General features: G+C 42.0%; 2 protein-coding genes across 2 annotated transcripts in view; one reads left to right on the top strand and one right to left on the bottom strand.

The window, feature by feature from the left end:
• The window catches only part of CAPN7 (calpain 7), a 46619-nt gene extending 40474 nt beyond the window's left edge, over positions 1-6145 (top strand). Inside the window, exons 18-21 of the mRNA XM_011933685.1 lie at positions 168-230; positions 795-925; positions 4166-4258; positions 4351-6145. Coding sequence (XP_011789075.1) covers positions 168-230; positions 795-925; positions 4166-4258; positions 4351-4495 — 432 coding nt within the window. The 3' untranslated portion in view covers positions 4496-6145. The remainder of the gene's footprint in view (positions 1-167; positions 231-794; positions 926-4165; positions 4259-4350) is intronic.
• Positions 6146-8056: 1911 nt separating this feature from the next.
• Positions 8057-17759, bottom strand: part of SH3BP5 (SH3-domain binding protein 5 (BTK-associated)) — an 87372-nt gene continuing 77669 nt past the window's right edge. The window contains exons 5-9 of the mRNA XM_011933686.1: positions 15268-15398; positions 12898-12940; positions 11969-12188; positions 10004-10264; positions 8057-9509 (exon numbers count right to left, since the gene is read on the bottom strand). Coding sequence (XP_011789076.1) covers positions 9292-9509; positions 10004-10264; positions 11969-12188; positions 12898-12940; positions 15268-15398 — 873 coding nt within the window. The 3' untranslated portion in view covers positions 8057-9291. The remainder of the gene's footprint in view (positions 9510-10003; positions 10265-11968; positions 12189-12897; positions 12941-15267; positions 15399-17759) is intronic.

A 17759-nucleotide genomic window follows, 5' to 3' on the forward strand; every position in this document is an offset into this window, starting at 1 on the left:
TAGCTTCTCCGTTCCCAGCTCATTAAACCTGACGTGATACTAGGCTGCCTGTAAAATCATGACTTGTATATGCCAACTGATTTTTTTAGTCTTCCAGTATATTCATGTATCACTTTGATGTTCTTGTAAGTGTAAAATTTATCAATACAGTCTTTTTTTTAATCTAGGTATATTCAGCATGCAGTTTTACTTTTTCAAAGATTCCTTCACCATACACCTTATCAAAACGGGTAAGAAGATTCATTTGGTTGTAATCTCAGCATTCTTTTAGAATTTTTAAATTCGCTTCCCCATTTCTCTCGTTTTATTCTTTATATTTAGCAATTTATTATGAAATAAAGACATTCTGAGGCTTCACAGGAATATATGGGAAACGTAAGTGGCCTTCAATTTGGGTTGGAATACAAGATCTTCAGTGAGCAACGTCTGTGAAAAGAAAATTCAGAGAAAGAAGATGAATGCAAACTTTGGTTGTTAGAGAAGGCTGTGTGAATGAACCTTAAAAGTAGAATTTGAGATTAACTGCGGGGTAGGCTAGATGTGTAGAGGAAGATTCTATGGAAAATGCCGTGTAGAAAGAACAACTTGATTAGCGGCTAAGAGATGAAAATAGGGATTAGTGTAGCAAAGCAGCCTGGCTATCACCAGCAAATAAAGATGGGAGAGAGGAGTTGGAGCCACAGAGTAGAAAATTGCCTTTTTTTGTTTTTTGGTTTTTTTTGGAGATGGAGTGGAATTCAAGAATGGAATTGAAGAATGAAATTTTGTTAACACTGAAACTTTGTTTTTATTAGATTAATGGAAAGTGGAGTGGTCAGAGTGCTGGAGGATGTGGAAATTTCCAAGAGACTCACAAAAATAACCCCATCTACCAATTCCATATAGAAAAGACTGGGCCATTACTGATTGAGCTACGAGGACCAAGGTTTGTGATGAGTAACTTTCTTAAATTAATGATGTTCTATTAAAAATGAACATAGTGTAACAAGTTTAAAAACCTAAGCATATATGGACATTGGATTTATAACAATAGCATTATAGTGGAGTGAGGAAAGGACAGTCTTTTCAATAAATGGTATGGAATAATTGAGTATCCATGTGTAAAAAGGGCAATTAGAACCCTGTTTCACATAAAATTCCAGGTGGATTACAAACCTAAATGTGAAAGGCAAAACAATACAGCATCTAGACGATAATGCAGGATATGTTTTAACCTCAAGAAAGGAAAGATTTCTTAAAGAGCATATTAAAATATTTGTAAATATGCTACTTTGATAAGAAAAAAAATCTGCAGTTTTTAAAAAATAAACAAAAACATGTCATAAAGGGGGCAATCCAGATGGCCAGTAAACCATTGTAATAGCCGGAAATTGGAAACAAATGTTCATTGACATTTACGATTATAATATAGTCATATAATAGAGTCCTGACATAACAATGGAAATAAATTACAGCTATACACAACAAAATGGGTAAGTCATAATGGATACATCTTAAAAGCCACATGTACAGAATATATATCATGTGATTCTCCTTCCGTGAAGTCAAGAACAGACAAAACTAAAAGACTGTCATTTAAGGATGCACACTAAGGTTGTAAAACTATAAAGCAGAGCGAGAGAGTTACTATTATAAAAGCTCTGTGAGGGGACAGGAGTTGCAATTAGGAATACACAGGGAATTCTGTGGTGCTGAGAGGATTTGTTGATCTGGGTGGTGGTTACCCGGGAAAGGACAGTCTTTTCAATAAATGGTATGGAATAATTGAGTATCCATGTGTAAAAAGGGTAATTAGAACCCTGTTTCACATCAGTTTGCAGGGAGGAGACAGATGGGGAAGCTGAGGCGTTTATTCACTTTTGCAAATGATTTATTAAGCTGTATATATGTTTAACTTAAGTATTGTATTTCATAGTTTTGAAAGGTTCAAAAAACATAGAGAATACAGCCTGGGCATGGTGGCTCACACCTGTAATCCCAGCACTTTGGAAGGCCAAGACAGGAGGATTGAGTTCAGGAGTTCAAGACCAGCCTGAGCAACATGGCAAGACCTCATTTCTGCAAAAATTTTTTGAAAAATTTAGCCAGGCATGGTGGCGTGTGCTTGTATAATCCCAGCTACTTGAGAGGCTGAGGTGGGAGGATGGCTTGAGCCCAGGAGGCAGAGGTTGCAGTGATCCCAGATGATGCCACTGCACTCCAGCCTGATCAACAGAGCAAGACCCTGTCTCATATAACAACCACCAAAAAAAAAAAAAAACCAATACAAATAAAAACAGAACTACCTTCTAAATAGGATTAGGCTTAATTTTGCTTTTCTTACAAACTAATCCAGCAGCAGTTAATAACCCATTAAATACGAAGATAGGATTAAACTATTTTTCCACAAGAAAGTCGTTTTAAAAACCCCTACCAGTTTGATAGGTGAGATAGGTAAATAAACCTACTTGCTCTTTTGTACTTAATTTCTAGATGGATTGAACATGTAACAATGTTTGTTACAATATTGTTTATTTATTGCCTATTCATGTTTCTTGCCCATAGAGTTATATTTTTTTTAATTGTAAGCATGAATAAGATAAGGGTATTAACTCCTTCACATATTTGCAGATATTTCTCTCAGATTGTCATTTTTCTGCCACACAGAAAAGCATTTCATTTTAAAATAATGAAATCTGTCTTCTGGTTTCATTTTGCTGTGGACAGGAACTTTCACCACATTATTAAATTAATTTTCACCATATTCTGATTATTTTATGGTTTAATTTTTTTGCATTTAAAAAATTCATATGAATATATTTTTATATTTGATATAAAATACAATTTAACAATTTTTTTCTAAATTTTTTGTTACCTCATCACCATCTAAATGAATCTTTCTTTACTGATTTGGGATGCCATGTTTATCATATGCTAAGTACTTCTGTAAATTCAGATTTTGTTTCAGGGCTTCCTTTCCCATAGGCCTTTCCATTTGTTACAACAATTTTTTTCTTTTTTTTTTTTTTGAGACAGAGTCTTACTCTGTCACCAGGCTGGAGTGCAGTGGTGCAATCTTGGCTCACTGCAACCTCCGCCTCCTGGGTTCAAGCGATTCTCCTGCCTCAGCCTCCCAAGTAGCTGAGACTACAGGCGCACACCACCATGCCCAGCTAATTTTCGTATTTTTGGTAGAGATGGGATTTCACCATGTTGGCCAGGATGGTCTTGATCTCTTGACCTTGTGATCCACCCACCTATGCCTCCCAAGGTGCTGGGATTACAGGCGTGAGCCACCGTGCCCAGCCAACGACAATATTTTTAATTATTCCCTGTGACCAGGCACAGTGGCTCAAGGCTGTAATCCCAGCACTTTGGGAGGCCAAGGCAGGAGCATAGCTTGAGCCCAGAAATTCCAGATCAGCCTGGGCAGCATAAGGAGACCCCCTGTCTACAAAAAAAAAAAATTTAAGAAATTAGCCACATATGGTGATACACACCCATAGTCCCAGGTCCTGAGGAGGCTAAGGTGGGAGAATCACAAGTCCAGGAGGGCAAGGCTGCTGTGAGCCATGATTGCTCCACTGTACTCCAGCGTGGGTGACAGTGAGACCCTGTCTCAGAAAAAAAAAAAAAAAAAAAGGTCGGGTGCAGTGGCTCACGCCTGTAATCCCAGTACTTTGGAAGGCTGAGGCTGGCGGATCAACTGAGGTCAAGTTTGAGACCAGCCTGGCCAACATGATGAAACTCTGTCACTATTAAAAATACAAAAAAAATTTAGCCAGGCACAGTGGCATACCCCTGTAGTCCCAGCTACTCAGAAGGCTGAGGCAGGAGAATCACTTGAACCCAGGAGGCGGAGGTTGCAGTGAGCCAAGATCACGCCTCTGCACTCCAGCCTGGGCAGCAGAGCGAGACTCCGTCTCAAAAAAATAAAATATTTCCTGGGGAGCCCATGGTAAAAATACAGTCTCTCTTAAAGTAAGTTTAATCCAGTGTTAATCTTTAAGGCTTCAACTGAAATATATAAATGGTGTGTTACATGATCACAAATACAGTGCATGTGTTTCTCTCTACTGAAACTTCAGAAACATAATATGACATCTGCACTTCAGATACCATTATTTTAAATCACATGTTTGAGACTATATATTAATATAGTAATTCTGTTCATTTTAAATGCTAGGCAATATAGCGTTGGATTTGAGGTTGTAACAGTTTCTACTCTAGGAGATCCTGGTCCCCACGGCTTTCTGAGGAAATCTAGTGGTGACTATAGGTAATGTTGGCATTTTTATTGTATCCATTTTATACTTTACTTTTTGTGGCATCATCTCCTATAAACTTTATTCTCATTTTCTCTAAATATAGGTGTGGGTTTTGCTACCTGGAATTAGAAAATATACCTTCTGGGATCTTCAATATCATTCCTAGTACCTTTTTGCCTAAACAAGAAGGACCTTTTTTCTTGGACTTCAATAGCATTATCCCCATCAAGATCACACAACTTCAGTGATGGAGAAATCTCAAGTTACTGGCTTTTATTCTTAACCAAACATCAGTTCTTCAAATAAGGACACAAATCTTCAGGACAGTAAGCAGAACAATCAGAATGGAATTAAATATCTAAAAACACATTACAGTGGAATCTGGTGCTTGTCAGGATGTTTGGTAAGAACTGTATATAGTCAGAATTACCTAAATCACCTAGAGGTACCGTTTACATGGTTTTGTGTATATAGAGTTGGCTAGCATTTTAGGGGCCATTTTGTATAAAAAGTGCTTATGATTAAGATTAGACTTAGTCATCACTGTGAGATGCCTTTGCTAAGAGGATAAAGGAACTGAGACCAGATGAGAAAAAGGATATAGATTCCTTGAGTGGAATAGTGGGTTAGATTCATATACTGAAATATTTCCATTGTTTCCCTTTTTTGCAGAGCATGTGGACATTAAACCTGCTTGATTCTACTGTACATCTTGGGCAACTAATTACCAAATGAATTGTGCCACCATAATTGATTTTAATTTTGCATTATTTATTATTTTAAAATGTTGCCCAGTTGTTATGAAAGAATAAAGCTTTTAAATATAGACTACCTTAGCATAAAGATGCTCATGCCTAAGAATGAAAATTGTTGAGATTATCTCCCATTCAGTCATGTAGCAAGAACTTAGAGAAATTCACTACTGTGGTTTTTATTTTTAAAAAATAGTAATTGAGATATTGAAGACATTACAATTTAGTTTGTATCATCTTTTTTTGAATGGCTGTGTTCAGTGCTCTTGTGGCAGTAGCACTTTGAAGAAAATAGAGAATTTAGTATATGGTGATTGGGATATGTAGCATTCAGAAAAAGTGAATTGCCAAGATACTGGTGTCATGTAAATTCCCAGTTTACATAAAAACCCATCAGGATAGAATGATGCTCAATATTTTAAAATTCTAAAGATAGGGTGGGATTTTTTCATTGTCTCTACTTTATAATTATCAGAACTTATTTTGTATTGCTACTACCTTAAATTGAAATAAAATGTTTATACTTATGGATATTGCATAGTTTAACAGATTTATTCAAAGATTTCATCTGTCATGTTTCATGTAAATGAGGATAGATTATTTGCATGAAAATATATACTTCAACAAAAATCTGTTCTTTTACAGAATAGTGGTAGATTATTACACTTAATGAGATTTCACTTTGGTAAATACTTCATGCTTTCAGTTTTAGCCTATTAATTTTAGGTGGACTAATTTAACCAGTTTTCTGTTACTCTTTAAAAAGAAAAAATCCAGAACATAAGAACTATATTATAAACACATGATTTGAACCTGTTGTGGTAAAGATCTTGTACAGGATGCAAACTGAAAACCTAATCCATCAAATTTATTAGAAGAGACCCATATATGAACAACTTAACTGTGGCACTGATATTTCTATAATAGAGCTCTAAAAACATGCCACCAGTGTATGAATAAGGGAAAGATTAATTTTGGCTGGACCAATATAAAAAATTGTACTTGAAGAATTGATACTTTAACTTGGACCATGAAGGAAAGGCTTCAAAAGACAGACTACTGACCATTATTGAGTGTTTACTATGTACCCAATGTGTATATTTTTCTTTTTACTCTTCCCAATAGCTGAATAAAGTACAGATACTATTATTTGTACTTCTTACAATTGAGGAAAGAAGTCTAAGAGATTAAAGTATTTGCCCCAGGTTTACAAGCCTTCTTCCCTGAGCCCTGATTGAGCTGCTGTGTGTGTCTAATGACACCCACTGATACAGCCGTCTGGTCGGGGGAGGGACAAGATCCAGACCTGTTATAGAGGGAGGAAAAACAATCCAGGCCCTTCAGAGGTTCTAAGTAACAGACAGACTAGTCAGGAGTTGTTAGAGAGGATGACTCAGGTTTCTAATTCAGCACATGGACAGATGCTCATAGCTTCACTGAAGGTAAGTTTTGACACATTAAATTGCCCAGAAAATCCAGATCTGGAATCAACGTGGCATAGTAAGTGAGATAACCCAAAAAGTCAGGAGTCACATGTTAACTAAAGATGGTTAAGAACTGATTTGGGGGAAGCTTTTTAGAAAGTATTTTTAATTTTTAGAAAAAAATACATAGACTAACAGGAGATACAAGAAAACAAGGGGGTTGGAGGGGGATTTAAGAAGCCCAGTGAACAGAATTCCCAGAAGAGTATAATTAAATGTTAAGTGTGGTGGAGATAAAGAGGCCACAGTGACAGCAGTGGGAGCAGACTAGACTAGAGATTTGACTAGGTAATAGTGTGAGAAGGGAGCCCTGGTCAAAAGGTGGTCTGCATCCCTTTCTGGTGTAGGAGACAGGTAGGCTGATGGGAAAGGGGATTGAGGCAGGAAACAAGAGGAAGTTCTAATGCCCAAATAAGGAATACTCTAGTGCTACTGACTGCCTAGGCTTTGTCTTTTGTAAAGACAAGGAAAAGAAAGCCCTAATGTTAGAAAATTCCATCCCACTTTCATTCTCTGCAAGTACTTAGAAATCTCTAGTTATTAGATTGTATAACTTGACTCTGCTGTAAAAACTTTATCCTAGTTTGGGCTATTTTCCAGATGGTGTTTTTTCTAGGAGGAAAAAGAATTGCCTCAATTGCAGGGAAGTTTTTGCTAATGGTAAGTCAAGCAAGTCTCAGTGTCTTTACTACAGGTTAAAGGGTGTGAGGAGATTTTTATGAGAACTGAATGAACCCTGAAGGTCACTAGTCAAATTCAGGTATGCTGTTAAGTGTTCTTGTTTGAGACCAAATTACAAGACTGGCCAATTTTTGTATTCTTGGTACAAACTGGGTTTCACCATGTTGCCCAGGCTGGTCTCAAACTCCTGGGCTCAAGTGATCCACCAGCCTCAGCCTCCCAAAGTGCTGTGATTACAGGCATGAACCCTCGGGCCTGGCCGGCTGTTTAATGTTCTTAAATAGCACAAGGGACTTCTATGAACTTTCCTAGATGAAATATTAACTACTAGGTAAAACACCTTTTGATACTGCAAAGGGTTATTTCTGAAACTTAAACCTCATGATTGGCCAACCAAGAACTTTTTCTCCACGGCATGCATTAATAATGAAACGCAGACTAAGAGTCCAGCATTATAACATTTCCACAGAGAAAGGATCCATCTGATTCTCAACTCTGAATGCACATTTGAATTCCCTCGGGGAGCTTTTAAAAGTAATGCCCAAGTGTACCCCCCAGTTAATTAAATAATTATCTGGGGATGAGAGCTGACAGCAACACTTAAGCTTCCTGGGAGACTGCACGCAGTGTGCAGCCGAGGCCCACTCCTCCAGCGTCACCACCTCGTCTTTATTTTATCTGCCACTGTGTTTCCTCATTGCCCACAGCTTTAGTAGCAGCAAAAGTAGAATTCGAACCTTGGTAATCAAGGCTTAAATTATTACTATTCATGACCTTAATTGAAAATGATTACTGGTGACCACAGCACTCCATGCTCTTCCTTATGGCAGAAGGGTTGCCTAGAAGATTTGGGCAATACTGGGAGTTCTTATTTGAAGTCACAGAAAGTAGAAACTTTTCTCAAGCTGTTTGTTTGTTTTTATTACATTCAGTGTATTAAGACAAGTACAAAATAACCTTGTAATTAAGATACTGTATCAGTCAAAAAAGAAGTCACTATTGTATGAAGAGATTTACAAATGACTAAAATATACAGGCTGTGACAGAATTAACAGTTTGAAAGAGGGTTGCTTTTTTCTTTTAGAAATGCTAAATTTTCTTAAGACAAAAATACAGTGCTCTAAATATGCATTACCATGAAAACATTAAAGAAAAGCAGTCTTAACACTTACTACTATTAACAGCCTTTGCCAACACATGCCTGCCTACTCCCTTTCCTAACTTTAAAGAACAGTTTCCTCTAAGGAATACTAGTGCAGCATAACCCTTAAATAATTTCATTTATTTTTAAAGTTACAGCCTACAGAGAAATTAACATCTTGTCAATCTAATAACAGTGGCAACCATTCTTCACATGCACTTCTCCTAGAATAAATCCCCTTGGCTGGCAGGATAAGGCTTATGCTGTAGAACCTTCTCCCCCACAGCCATAAATCCCCTTCTGTAAGTCCCTCCTACCCTCATCCCCCCCATCCCCACTGGCATTCACCTTTCCCACCCCAAAAAGTGCAGCTCATGGTAGCCTTTCTAGAAAATAGTTTCAGTGGATATCCCAGAATACACGCTTTTTTAAAAGCCCCCTCTGAACACCAGAGGCGGTGAACATGAATTGTGTTCTTGGATTTTTTTTTTTTTAAGCCTCCACTGGGTCAAAAATATGTGCTCTTAATACTTGAGTTTTTGCTTTGTGTGTGGGTTTTCTTTTTCATTTAGATACCATGGAATAAAGTGGAGAGGACATCTCCATTTTCCCATACAAACTGAAGGGTGAGAAGAGAGAGAAGCAAGCTGTTGCCCCCACTTTGGCCTGGCTTCCCAGCCATCTTCCCAGCTCTGGTTCTTTCATAGGAACTAGTTATTGCTTCCACAATGCCATTACATGGAATGTTCCACAAAGGCTGTGAACCTGGTCACAGTCTACCCGCAGCAACAACTCTGCTCTTAAAAACCAGCCCAAGAGCTCTTACCCAGAAGAACAATCTTTAGCCCTCAAAGTCACTGAAACTTCATTAGAGCAGTTTAGAGTAGACATGTAAGATTTGGCATATATTAAATGATTATTGGCACAATGTTCTCCAGTTCCATGTATAAATGTTGATATGCACATGGGCCAGGACCCAGGATGAATCAGCCAATCTGCACCATTTTTATGTCAGCAATAATTCCATCTCTTCCCTTTGAGCACTGTAGGGAGAGCTGCTTCATCCGGTTCTCCAAGGCCTGGCCCTCAGGGGAGGTGTTGCTTTGGCTCTTACTGCTGCCACCACCGCCACTGCTATTGCTGAGGCCCCGGTTGTTGTTGGCTTTGTCACTTGTTTTATTCTCTGCCCCTTCTGCCCTGTCTCCTGTAGAAATACAAAGATGATCAAAAGTGAGTATTGACAATTCTAAGTCACTTGAGTTCAAACCAATCAGCTAACTTAGCCCTGTAGAATTCCCACTGTTGCCTACCGTGTCTATCAGAGAGGTTCTCAGTACATAATCATTTACTGCTTTTATTCCTTGTGATGTTTTATATATTCCTTAACTATAGAGATGAAATTTGCCACATTGACTTTATAGCTGAGAAACAAACCTCCCTGCTACGTGCTTGCCAAGGAGACTGTTCTGATGTGAGACACAGGACCTAAGCTCTACTTTACAGAAGCTGAGTGGAGCCAGGAGCCCCCCAGAACAGCACTTGGAAACAACCTCAGTGATCAATACGGACAGCGCAACCACAGAGACCTAGTAATGCAGCATCGGGTCCCTGAGACCTGGCAGAGGTATGGAACGGCACAACAGTCAGGCTACAGAGGCAGTGCGGCATCTGGGACAGGGTGAGAAGGCTGCTACTCACCTCGTTCTACTTCACATTCAGGGGAGGAGGCCCCGCTGCATTCACTTCGAGGGCCCAACACTGGGAACATCATCCCAAACTCTGACAGGGACACAGGGCTGGGCAGATCCAGGCTGCCAGGCCTCACAACCGCAGAGAACTGGTCAGGCATCTCAGACGGGCTTGTTGGTCCTGAACTAAAGCTGGACACAGACTGGGTTTCCGAGTCATCTTCAGACACAAAGTTGCTACAGCTGTCATCTTCAAAGGCCTCCGAGGCCACTAAGTTGAGAGAGAACACCAGTCACATGGGTTCTGTCACCTCCTCAAACACCACAAGTGCTTGCTGCTGGCAGGCAGCTAGACACAGTATGGGGACTGCAGAATCTCTACCTCTGAGTGCCTAATGAAGGAATGTGACTTCCCAAGCCTGAATGGCCAGCCTCTAAAGCAGCTGGAAGGGAAGCAGCTGGATCCCATGGATATTAAGCGCCCTTCCAATAACCTTATAACCCTGCCAAGACATCAGTGTCACCAGACATTACCTAAAAATGGAAAATTACTTCAGCCACAAATTAGGACCTTTACTCCACCTCTGTCCCCCAAACAGATCCTCTTGTGCACAGGAAGAGGTTCTGGTCCTCTGTAACATATCCCAAACAAAGCCAGCTGGACTCAGGCTTCTTTCTTAGGGCAATAGAAGCAAGAGCTGCTAGAAGAAACAGGCCAGCATGGAGTATCTGCTGGGACCTTTGTTATCTTCCAGGTAACTTCTGATCTCAAAGAACACACTCAAAGTCTACCCACATCACCATTTTCTGCAAAAGAACAGAAATCCTTTACAATGCTCTGCAGCCACATTATTTGGTAGACCAAAATAACAAGGCGCAGACACATGTTATTCCCATGGTTTCAAAGTCTCTTTGGCCTTTAGCGGGTTTCCCTCAGCCTGCCCACAATCCCACTCATTAGAACTTTCCCCTCTTCTCTTTAAAAATAGCCTTGTAGCATTCCATAGAGGTTTCTTACAAATGATAAGTACGTAATGTTGGGGACAGAAAATAAGCTCAGACCTGAATTGAATCCCTAACTCCAAGACTTGTGTGACCTTGATCAAGTTAGTTTACCTCTGTAAGCGTCATGATCCTCTCCATGCAGGGTTTGAGATGATGTATATATTAAAGTAACTCATACATAATAGTTGCTCAAATGATAGTTTCCTTTTCCTTTACCTTGAACCTAGCACTTAAATATTTGTTGAAGGAATTGAAGAACTCCTGAGGAAGGACCTTGGGAAAGAGCCGACAGGGATTATTCCACAGGTAAGGAAAAGAAAGGAAGTGTGCAGATACAGTGTTGGGTGGGTTTTCTTGATGAGCATGACAGAAACCAAGTCAAACTTCTATCAGTTTTCCAGGGGGTGGCCCTGGGAAAAGAAGTCTCTATGGTCAGATGCCAGTGAGAGCCACCATTTACTGAGTGCCTCCTGGGTGTCAGGGGTTGATTCATGTAATCTGAACCACCACCCTACACAATGCATAGTATATAGTAGATACCATCATGCTCTCCATTTTACAGGTGAAGAAACTGAAATACAAAGTTAGGCCCTTGCCCACATTATGCATTAGTAATGATGTAAAGGCAGATTTGAATCAAATCGGATTCCAAAGTCCCTATCTAGACAGCTCTTCTTTCCTGCAGGACTTCTCAGCCTTGAATGTTCTAATGTATACTTTGACTCTCAAAGAGGAGTGAAGGTGTAACATGTTCCCAATTTATTTGACCACAGAATCCTGACTTCGAGGAACACTTAGTACCATCTTGGTGAACACAGTGTTCTATAAAACATGGGAAGCCACCAGAAACAGCCCTCAGGCCTGCCCAACTCTGAGACCTTTCAGTGATGGCCAGAGAAAGTGAGGACCCTGGGAAACAAATCACACAGTGTGGTATCTCCCCATGTACCCAGTGAAGCCCCTGACTTACCAGAAATGGCATCAGGCTCAGGTTTGCTCCCTGGCATATCCTCCACAGATGTGCTGCTGCCCTCAGCCCCAACACCGCATCCCCGAGGCCCCATGGCACTGGAGCGCCGCCGCTCATGGATCTCATCTGAGATCATCTCCAGGTTCTTCAGGGCCATCTTATATTCGCCTTTTGCCAGGGTCAGTTTGGCCTGCAGGTCGTCCACAGTCTTTTTCAGTTGCTGGTCGAGAAAACAGGAGACTAAGTGAAGACTACCCTGTTAGCCTTAAGATGCTTTCTGAATGACAGGTTCAAGTACATTTTCTGCCCATCATTCTACTTCAAGGAATTTTCCAAGACATGACTGAAGACCTGATTACCATTATAACTGCTATTCATTCACCAGACAAAATCAGCCACTACCATCCCCAGATCCCATCTAGGTGACAAGCTCTGATATCCAGAAACTCTCACTGGTGGAATAAACCCCATCAGGGAAGCAAAAATGGGCAAACACACCCAAGTCCCACAGTCTAGACATCTGGTTCCCAGTACATGGTTCTCAAACTTGAACTTGCATCAAAATCCCCTTGAGTGTTAAGACTCAGCTCACTGGACTCCAGCCTCTGAGTTTCTGATTCAATCGGTCTAGAGTGGGACCTGGTCTATCAGGTCTCCAGGTGATGCTGATGCTGCTAGTCCTAAGAGCATGCTGTGAGAACCACTGGCCTCGTACAACACAGAAAGTGACTGAACGGCAGTTACAGAGGTTCAGAGACGACTGAAGACCCAACCAAGACAATTTTGAGGTCTGAAAACTCAGTAAAGCATGTGTCTCTCCACTTTCCCCTTACAGCAAGTGGCTCATTTGATATTCTGCTGCCCCAGAAAAGTGAAGCTTTGAGTGCAGAAAAATCCCATCAGTGACAAAAGCCCAAAGCTACACGTACCTCAAGCTGCACGTAGTACTTTGCCTTGAGTTCAAAATAAGGCCTGCAGAAGACAGGAAGGAAAACCATCAGAGTAATATAATACAGTGACCACAGTCAACTTCACAAGATGAAAAAGAGGCATCAGCTACCACTGGCCAAGTCATCCTTCCAATATTTAGTAAATTCTAACAAGGCCATGACATGTGAGTGATGCTCGTAGCTTTGGAGACTGATTGACAGACACCAGATAGAACAACTGGGCTCACCCAGTGCTATACTGACAGGAGGCCCATCTCAAGATACGGGGAACCCACACACACACATCTTGGGGACTCTGCAACCTAGCTCATATTCCTCCTGTGTGGGAAGGCTGTTCAGGGCCACACGGGTTATACCCAGCAGTAAGGGTGGCCTGGATCTACTCTCCTAATGAAGTTGATTCCCCAGGGATGAAAAGCAGATGAAGCTGGAGAAGGGCTGCTTAAACCTCCTCCTCTACTGAAGTCAACTGGGGAAGAGCGAGAAGCACCAGTCCTCCCTCACAGCACAGCAAGGCCACCACTAGGAGGGGGTCTCAGGTTGGTCCTCCCGAACCTTGTCCAAAGACTGGAGTTGTTAGTTGGCCAACTCAGCCACATAATGGGCACAAGAAATGCCAGTATCCTAGCAGTTCCCTTGGTTCTGGGTCAGCCAAAAGAGCTTGGCTCTTTTTTAGGAACTTTGGTGCCTGAACATTAAGAGTAGATCACTGCTTTATTCTTGAGCTGTTCACCCTCCATGAAGCTCTCAAGTCCTTCATCCTGAGGATCCAGATGGATGACAAGGACACAGGACTGCCATTGGGTGTGAAAATCCTGAAACCTGGGGGGAGAGTGGGGTGTATAAGTTCTCTCGTGACCAAAAGGAGCAGACAGGAGCACAAGGTGAGGAGTGTGTGTGTGAATGGGCATTGGAGGACACAGGGAAGATGTCCCAGCAAGAGGAACACAAGCATCCATGCAAGGGAGTGTGGCTGGAAACGCAGGGTGGGCATGGAGGTGGCCTGGAAGCTACTCCATGGAATGCACAGATGTACATTTTATCCTTCGGGCAGACAGGAGCCGCCCAAGACTATGATCTGTCCCTATACTCTTCTCGGAGTCCGAGATGAGAAGGCTGGCAAAGTACAATCACAAGATTTATTTTCTTAAACAGGTTAATGGATGATATGTGATGTGTGTGCAGTGAGAGTTCGTGGTCTTTTGAGAAAAGACCCACCATATTCACTCCAAAGGAAGCAGCATCAAAGGCTGCTTCCTCAACCTTCTTGGGTGTTGCCATATGGATGATGCCTACAGCAACCCTCGCCACCTCGTGCCTCCCCTGCAGAAAAATGCCGTATACACGTGTGCTACTTAGCTCTGAAGAGATCAGCCCCTGACACACCAAAAACCAAAACAAAAATACACTAGTCAATTAAGTGCAATAATAAATGGTTAAATGCTATTCCTCTGCACGTATGTGTACGTATGTATGTTGGAAGAGTGTGAGCAGAAACCAAAGAAAAGTCAAGCCTGGGAGAAGGTACTGGGGAGTAGTTCAGAGCCTAGGAGGACCAAACTCTTCCTTGCCCCCCTGTCTTCCTCACTGAATTGTCACCATTCCCTCACTTGCATGAGGACTGGGCATCTGCCAGGCTTCCAACTGCCCGGCCCCTCCTGGCTGGGGCTGTGAGCACACCTGGAAGATAGGCCTTCAGTAGCCCTGCACAGCCTGCTCTGGGTCTACCTTTGGCTGTTAAGTCTAGGTCATCATAAGTCCTCCTCCTCTTGCTAGGAGGCCCAGGAACTGGGAATGAAGCGGAGGACTTGTCCCCAGGAGAGGGTACGCAGTTGTGCCTGCCCACCATTATCAATGTTGTATAAAAATATACAGGGCTGTAGTGAGAAGAGATTGGGGGGGGGGAACTCTACTAAAGCCAGTCTTATAGCATTTTATCAGCTCTTGATCACAGGAAACATGTATTGTGAACACAGCTCATCCCTATTACACTGACAGATAAATTGAGGGATAGGGCCTTGTCCACACTGCCAACCACAGATCCAAGGGTACAGCGTGAGTTTACCAAATCGCAGCCAATGGGCCATTTAATAATGTGCCTTTGAAATTCCTTTTTCTGTGTTTCCTAACTCAATCATATCTAGAGCAGCCCACCCCTTAGCATCTCCTCTGCCTCTGGGGGTCATAGAATATTAGGGGGCAAGAGAGCCTCAGCAGGGGCTCTGGTGAGGCCCCAGGGTCTACATCAAAGGACTACTCGGTAGTCCTTGAGTGCATGACATACAAAAGGCTGAGAAGATGCAGACTAGGATAGCCGCACGGCCCAGGCAAGGCCGTGTCCAGACTTACTTGGACTTGTTGATGGCTCTCTTGAGTTTCTTCTCCAGTTGTCGCATGCGCCCCATGGCGGCATTGTACCTGGCTGCCGTCTCCTTATGCACCAGCTCGCTCCTGGTCTTGGTCTGCTCCGCCTCCATGACCTTCAAACAACAGCAGAGTTCAGCCCAGTCCAGCCCAGAACAGCCCCTGCTTGGAATATTACATCATTTTTCAAAAAATATTCTTTGGCCAGGTGCGGTGACTCACGCATGTAATCCCAGCACCTTGGGAGGCCAAGGTGGGTGGATCATGAGGTCAGGAGATCAGGACCATCCTAGTCAACATGGTGAAACCCATCGCTACTAAAAATACAAAAATCAGCTGGGCCTGGTGGTGTGCTCCTGTAGTCCCTGCTACTCAGGAGGCTAAGGCAGAAGAATCACTTGAACCTGGAGGCGGAGGTTGCAGTGAGCTATCATGCCACTGCACCTCGGCGACAGAGACTGTCTCAAAAATAAAAATAAAAATACTCTGGGCTGGGTGCAGTGGCTCACGCCTGTAATCATAGCCCTGTGGCAGGCTGAGGTGGGTGGATCACCTGAGGTCAGGAGTTTGAGACCAGCCTGGCCAACATGGTGAAACCCTGTCTCTACTAAAAATACAAAAATTAGCTGGGTATGGTGGCGCGTGCCTGTAGTCCCAGCTACTTGAAAGGCTGAGGCAGGAGAATCACTTGAACCCAGGAGATGAAGGTTGCAGTGAGCCGAGATCACGCCACTGCACTCCATCCTGGGGGACAGAGCAAGACTCTATCTCAAAATATATATATACATATAGATATCGATATCTATATCTAGATATATATTTGAGCAAATCAGTGGTCAGACTAAGAATAAACCAACTTCCCAATAGTGGTTTTCTTTTCCTATTGATCTATTTTGAAAAGGTCTTGTGAGGCAAGATTAAATAGCTAAATTGGCTTTGGCAATGACTGAGAAAGAAAATGGAAAAACAAAAATCAGAGAAAATTTTGAACTATTTTCTGATTCAACAGATGTCCACTTTCTTCTCAGGTTCCTGGATCTAAGTAGCCACCTAGAGCTCCTCCCGTTCACACCTTGGGGCAGGGGCCTGATGGGCAGGCCGATGGCCAGACAGCAGCAGTGGGTACCTGAGACGGGGAACCTAATGAGGAGACCACCAAAACCAAGAACTAGCAAACCAGGCATGACGGCAGTCAAGCCAGCAAAGCAGCCATGACTTCTGTTGTTTGGTCCTCTCCCAAATATTCTGAACTAGTTGGCTGTGCACAGAAGAACTCAGGACCCAGAAGGGGCAAACTTTACATTTAAGCAATTAAATTAAAACCCAGTCATTCACATCAGATTTTGAGGTACACAAACATCTGTGAGCAGAAGACAAGTCAGAGTTCTGGTGGGAACACTTTGTTAAGTCTGTTGAAAAAAATGAGTTACAAAACCAATACTCAAGGGCCCTCAATGGCCAAAAAAAAAAAAAAAGCAGCTCACAGGCCCAGTCCCACAGACATGGGCAATGTTAGTTCTCTCCTTGCTTACCTAAAGACAAACCTCAGAACAAGGCCCGCCTTGAAGAAAGGAGGGAAACAAACCGCAGTTCAGGCCACGTAAGCAGCTTGCGATTTCTTTCCCGGTCTTCTTCCTACCACTCACAGTGTTATAAAATAAACCAGAGAGACAGTAGAGGTTAGGCTAAAGGATTATTCTCTATTCTCTGGTGAGCATCTGAGAGGAGCCCAGAGGGCTTCTGGTCACTAGTCAGCTCAGACCCCGTAGAACAATTTTAGGGAGGTACCACCACGTCTTTACTTCACAGTTAAAAGAGAAGGCCACAGAAGAAAGCTGCCAGTGTTCTACCATCTCCTCCAGTCAACAGCCACAATCAGCCCTAGGATAGTTTACTTATAACTTATAATAGGATTTTTAAAGGTACCATGAAAAATTATGAAAGATTTTTATATGGGCATTAAAAATTACAGGGTGTCCTGTCTAGGGCACCCTTCCAGGCTATCTCTGACTTTGTCTTGAAGCTATTTTACAACCCTGTAAGTTGTAGAAAACTGACAGTAATACAAATGGGTTTTTTTTCCCAGAGAAATGAAGATGAACTGTGTCCCAGATGCATTGGATTACTGACTGCCCTGTAATAGTCCATTTTGTATCTGTTGGTAATTCATTTCAGCATTCTTGGTTTTCTATGAGTTTGTATTTTTTTGAATTCAAGAATTGTAACATCTCATTAGATCCCTCCTTATTTAATAGAAAATATTTGACACGAGAACATTTTATATTTGTATACCAATTATGCTTTTACCTTCTTAAAAATATTTATCTTTTAACAAAAGCTTCAGTGCTTCAGATAATTTTTAAAAACCACAGAATAAAAGTCAGAGAAGAGGCCGGGCGCGGTGGCTCAAGCCTGTAATCCCAGCACTTTGGGAGGCCAAGATAGGCGGATCACGAGGTCAGGAGATTGAGACCATC

This window comes from Colobus angolensis, unplaced genomic scaffold (genome assembly GCF_000951035.1).
Source record: "Colobus angolensis palliatus isolate OR3802 unplaced genomic scaffold, Cang.pa_1.0 Scaffold129, whole genome shotgun sequence".
NCBI lineage: Eukaryota > Metazoa > Chordata > Mammalia > Primates > Cercopithecidae > Colobus > Colobus angolensis.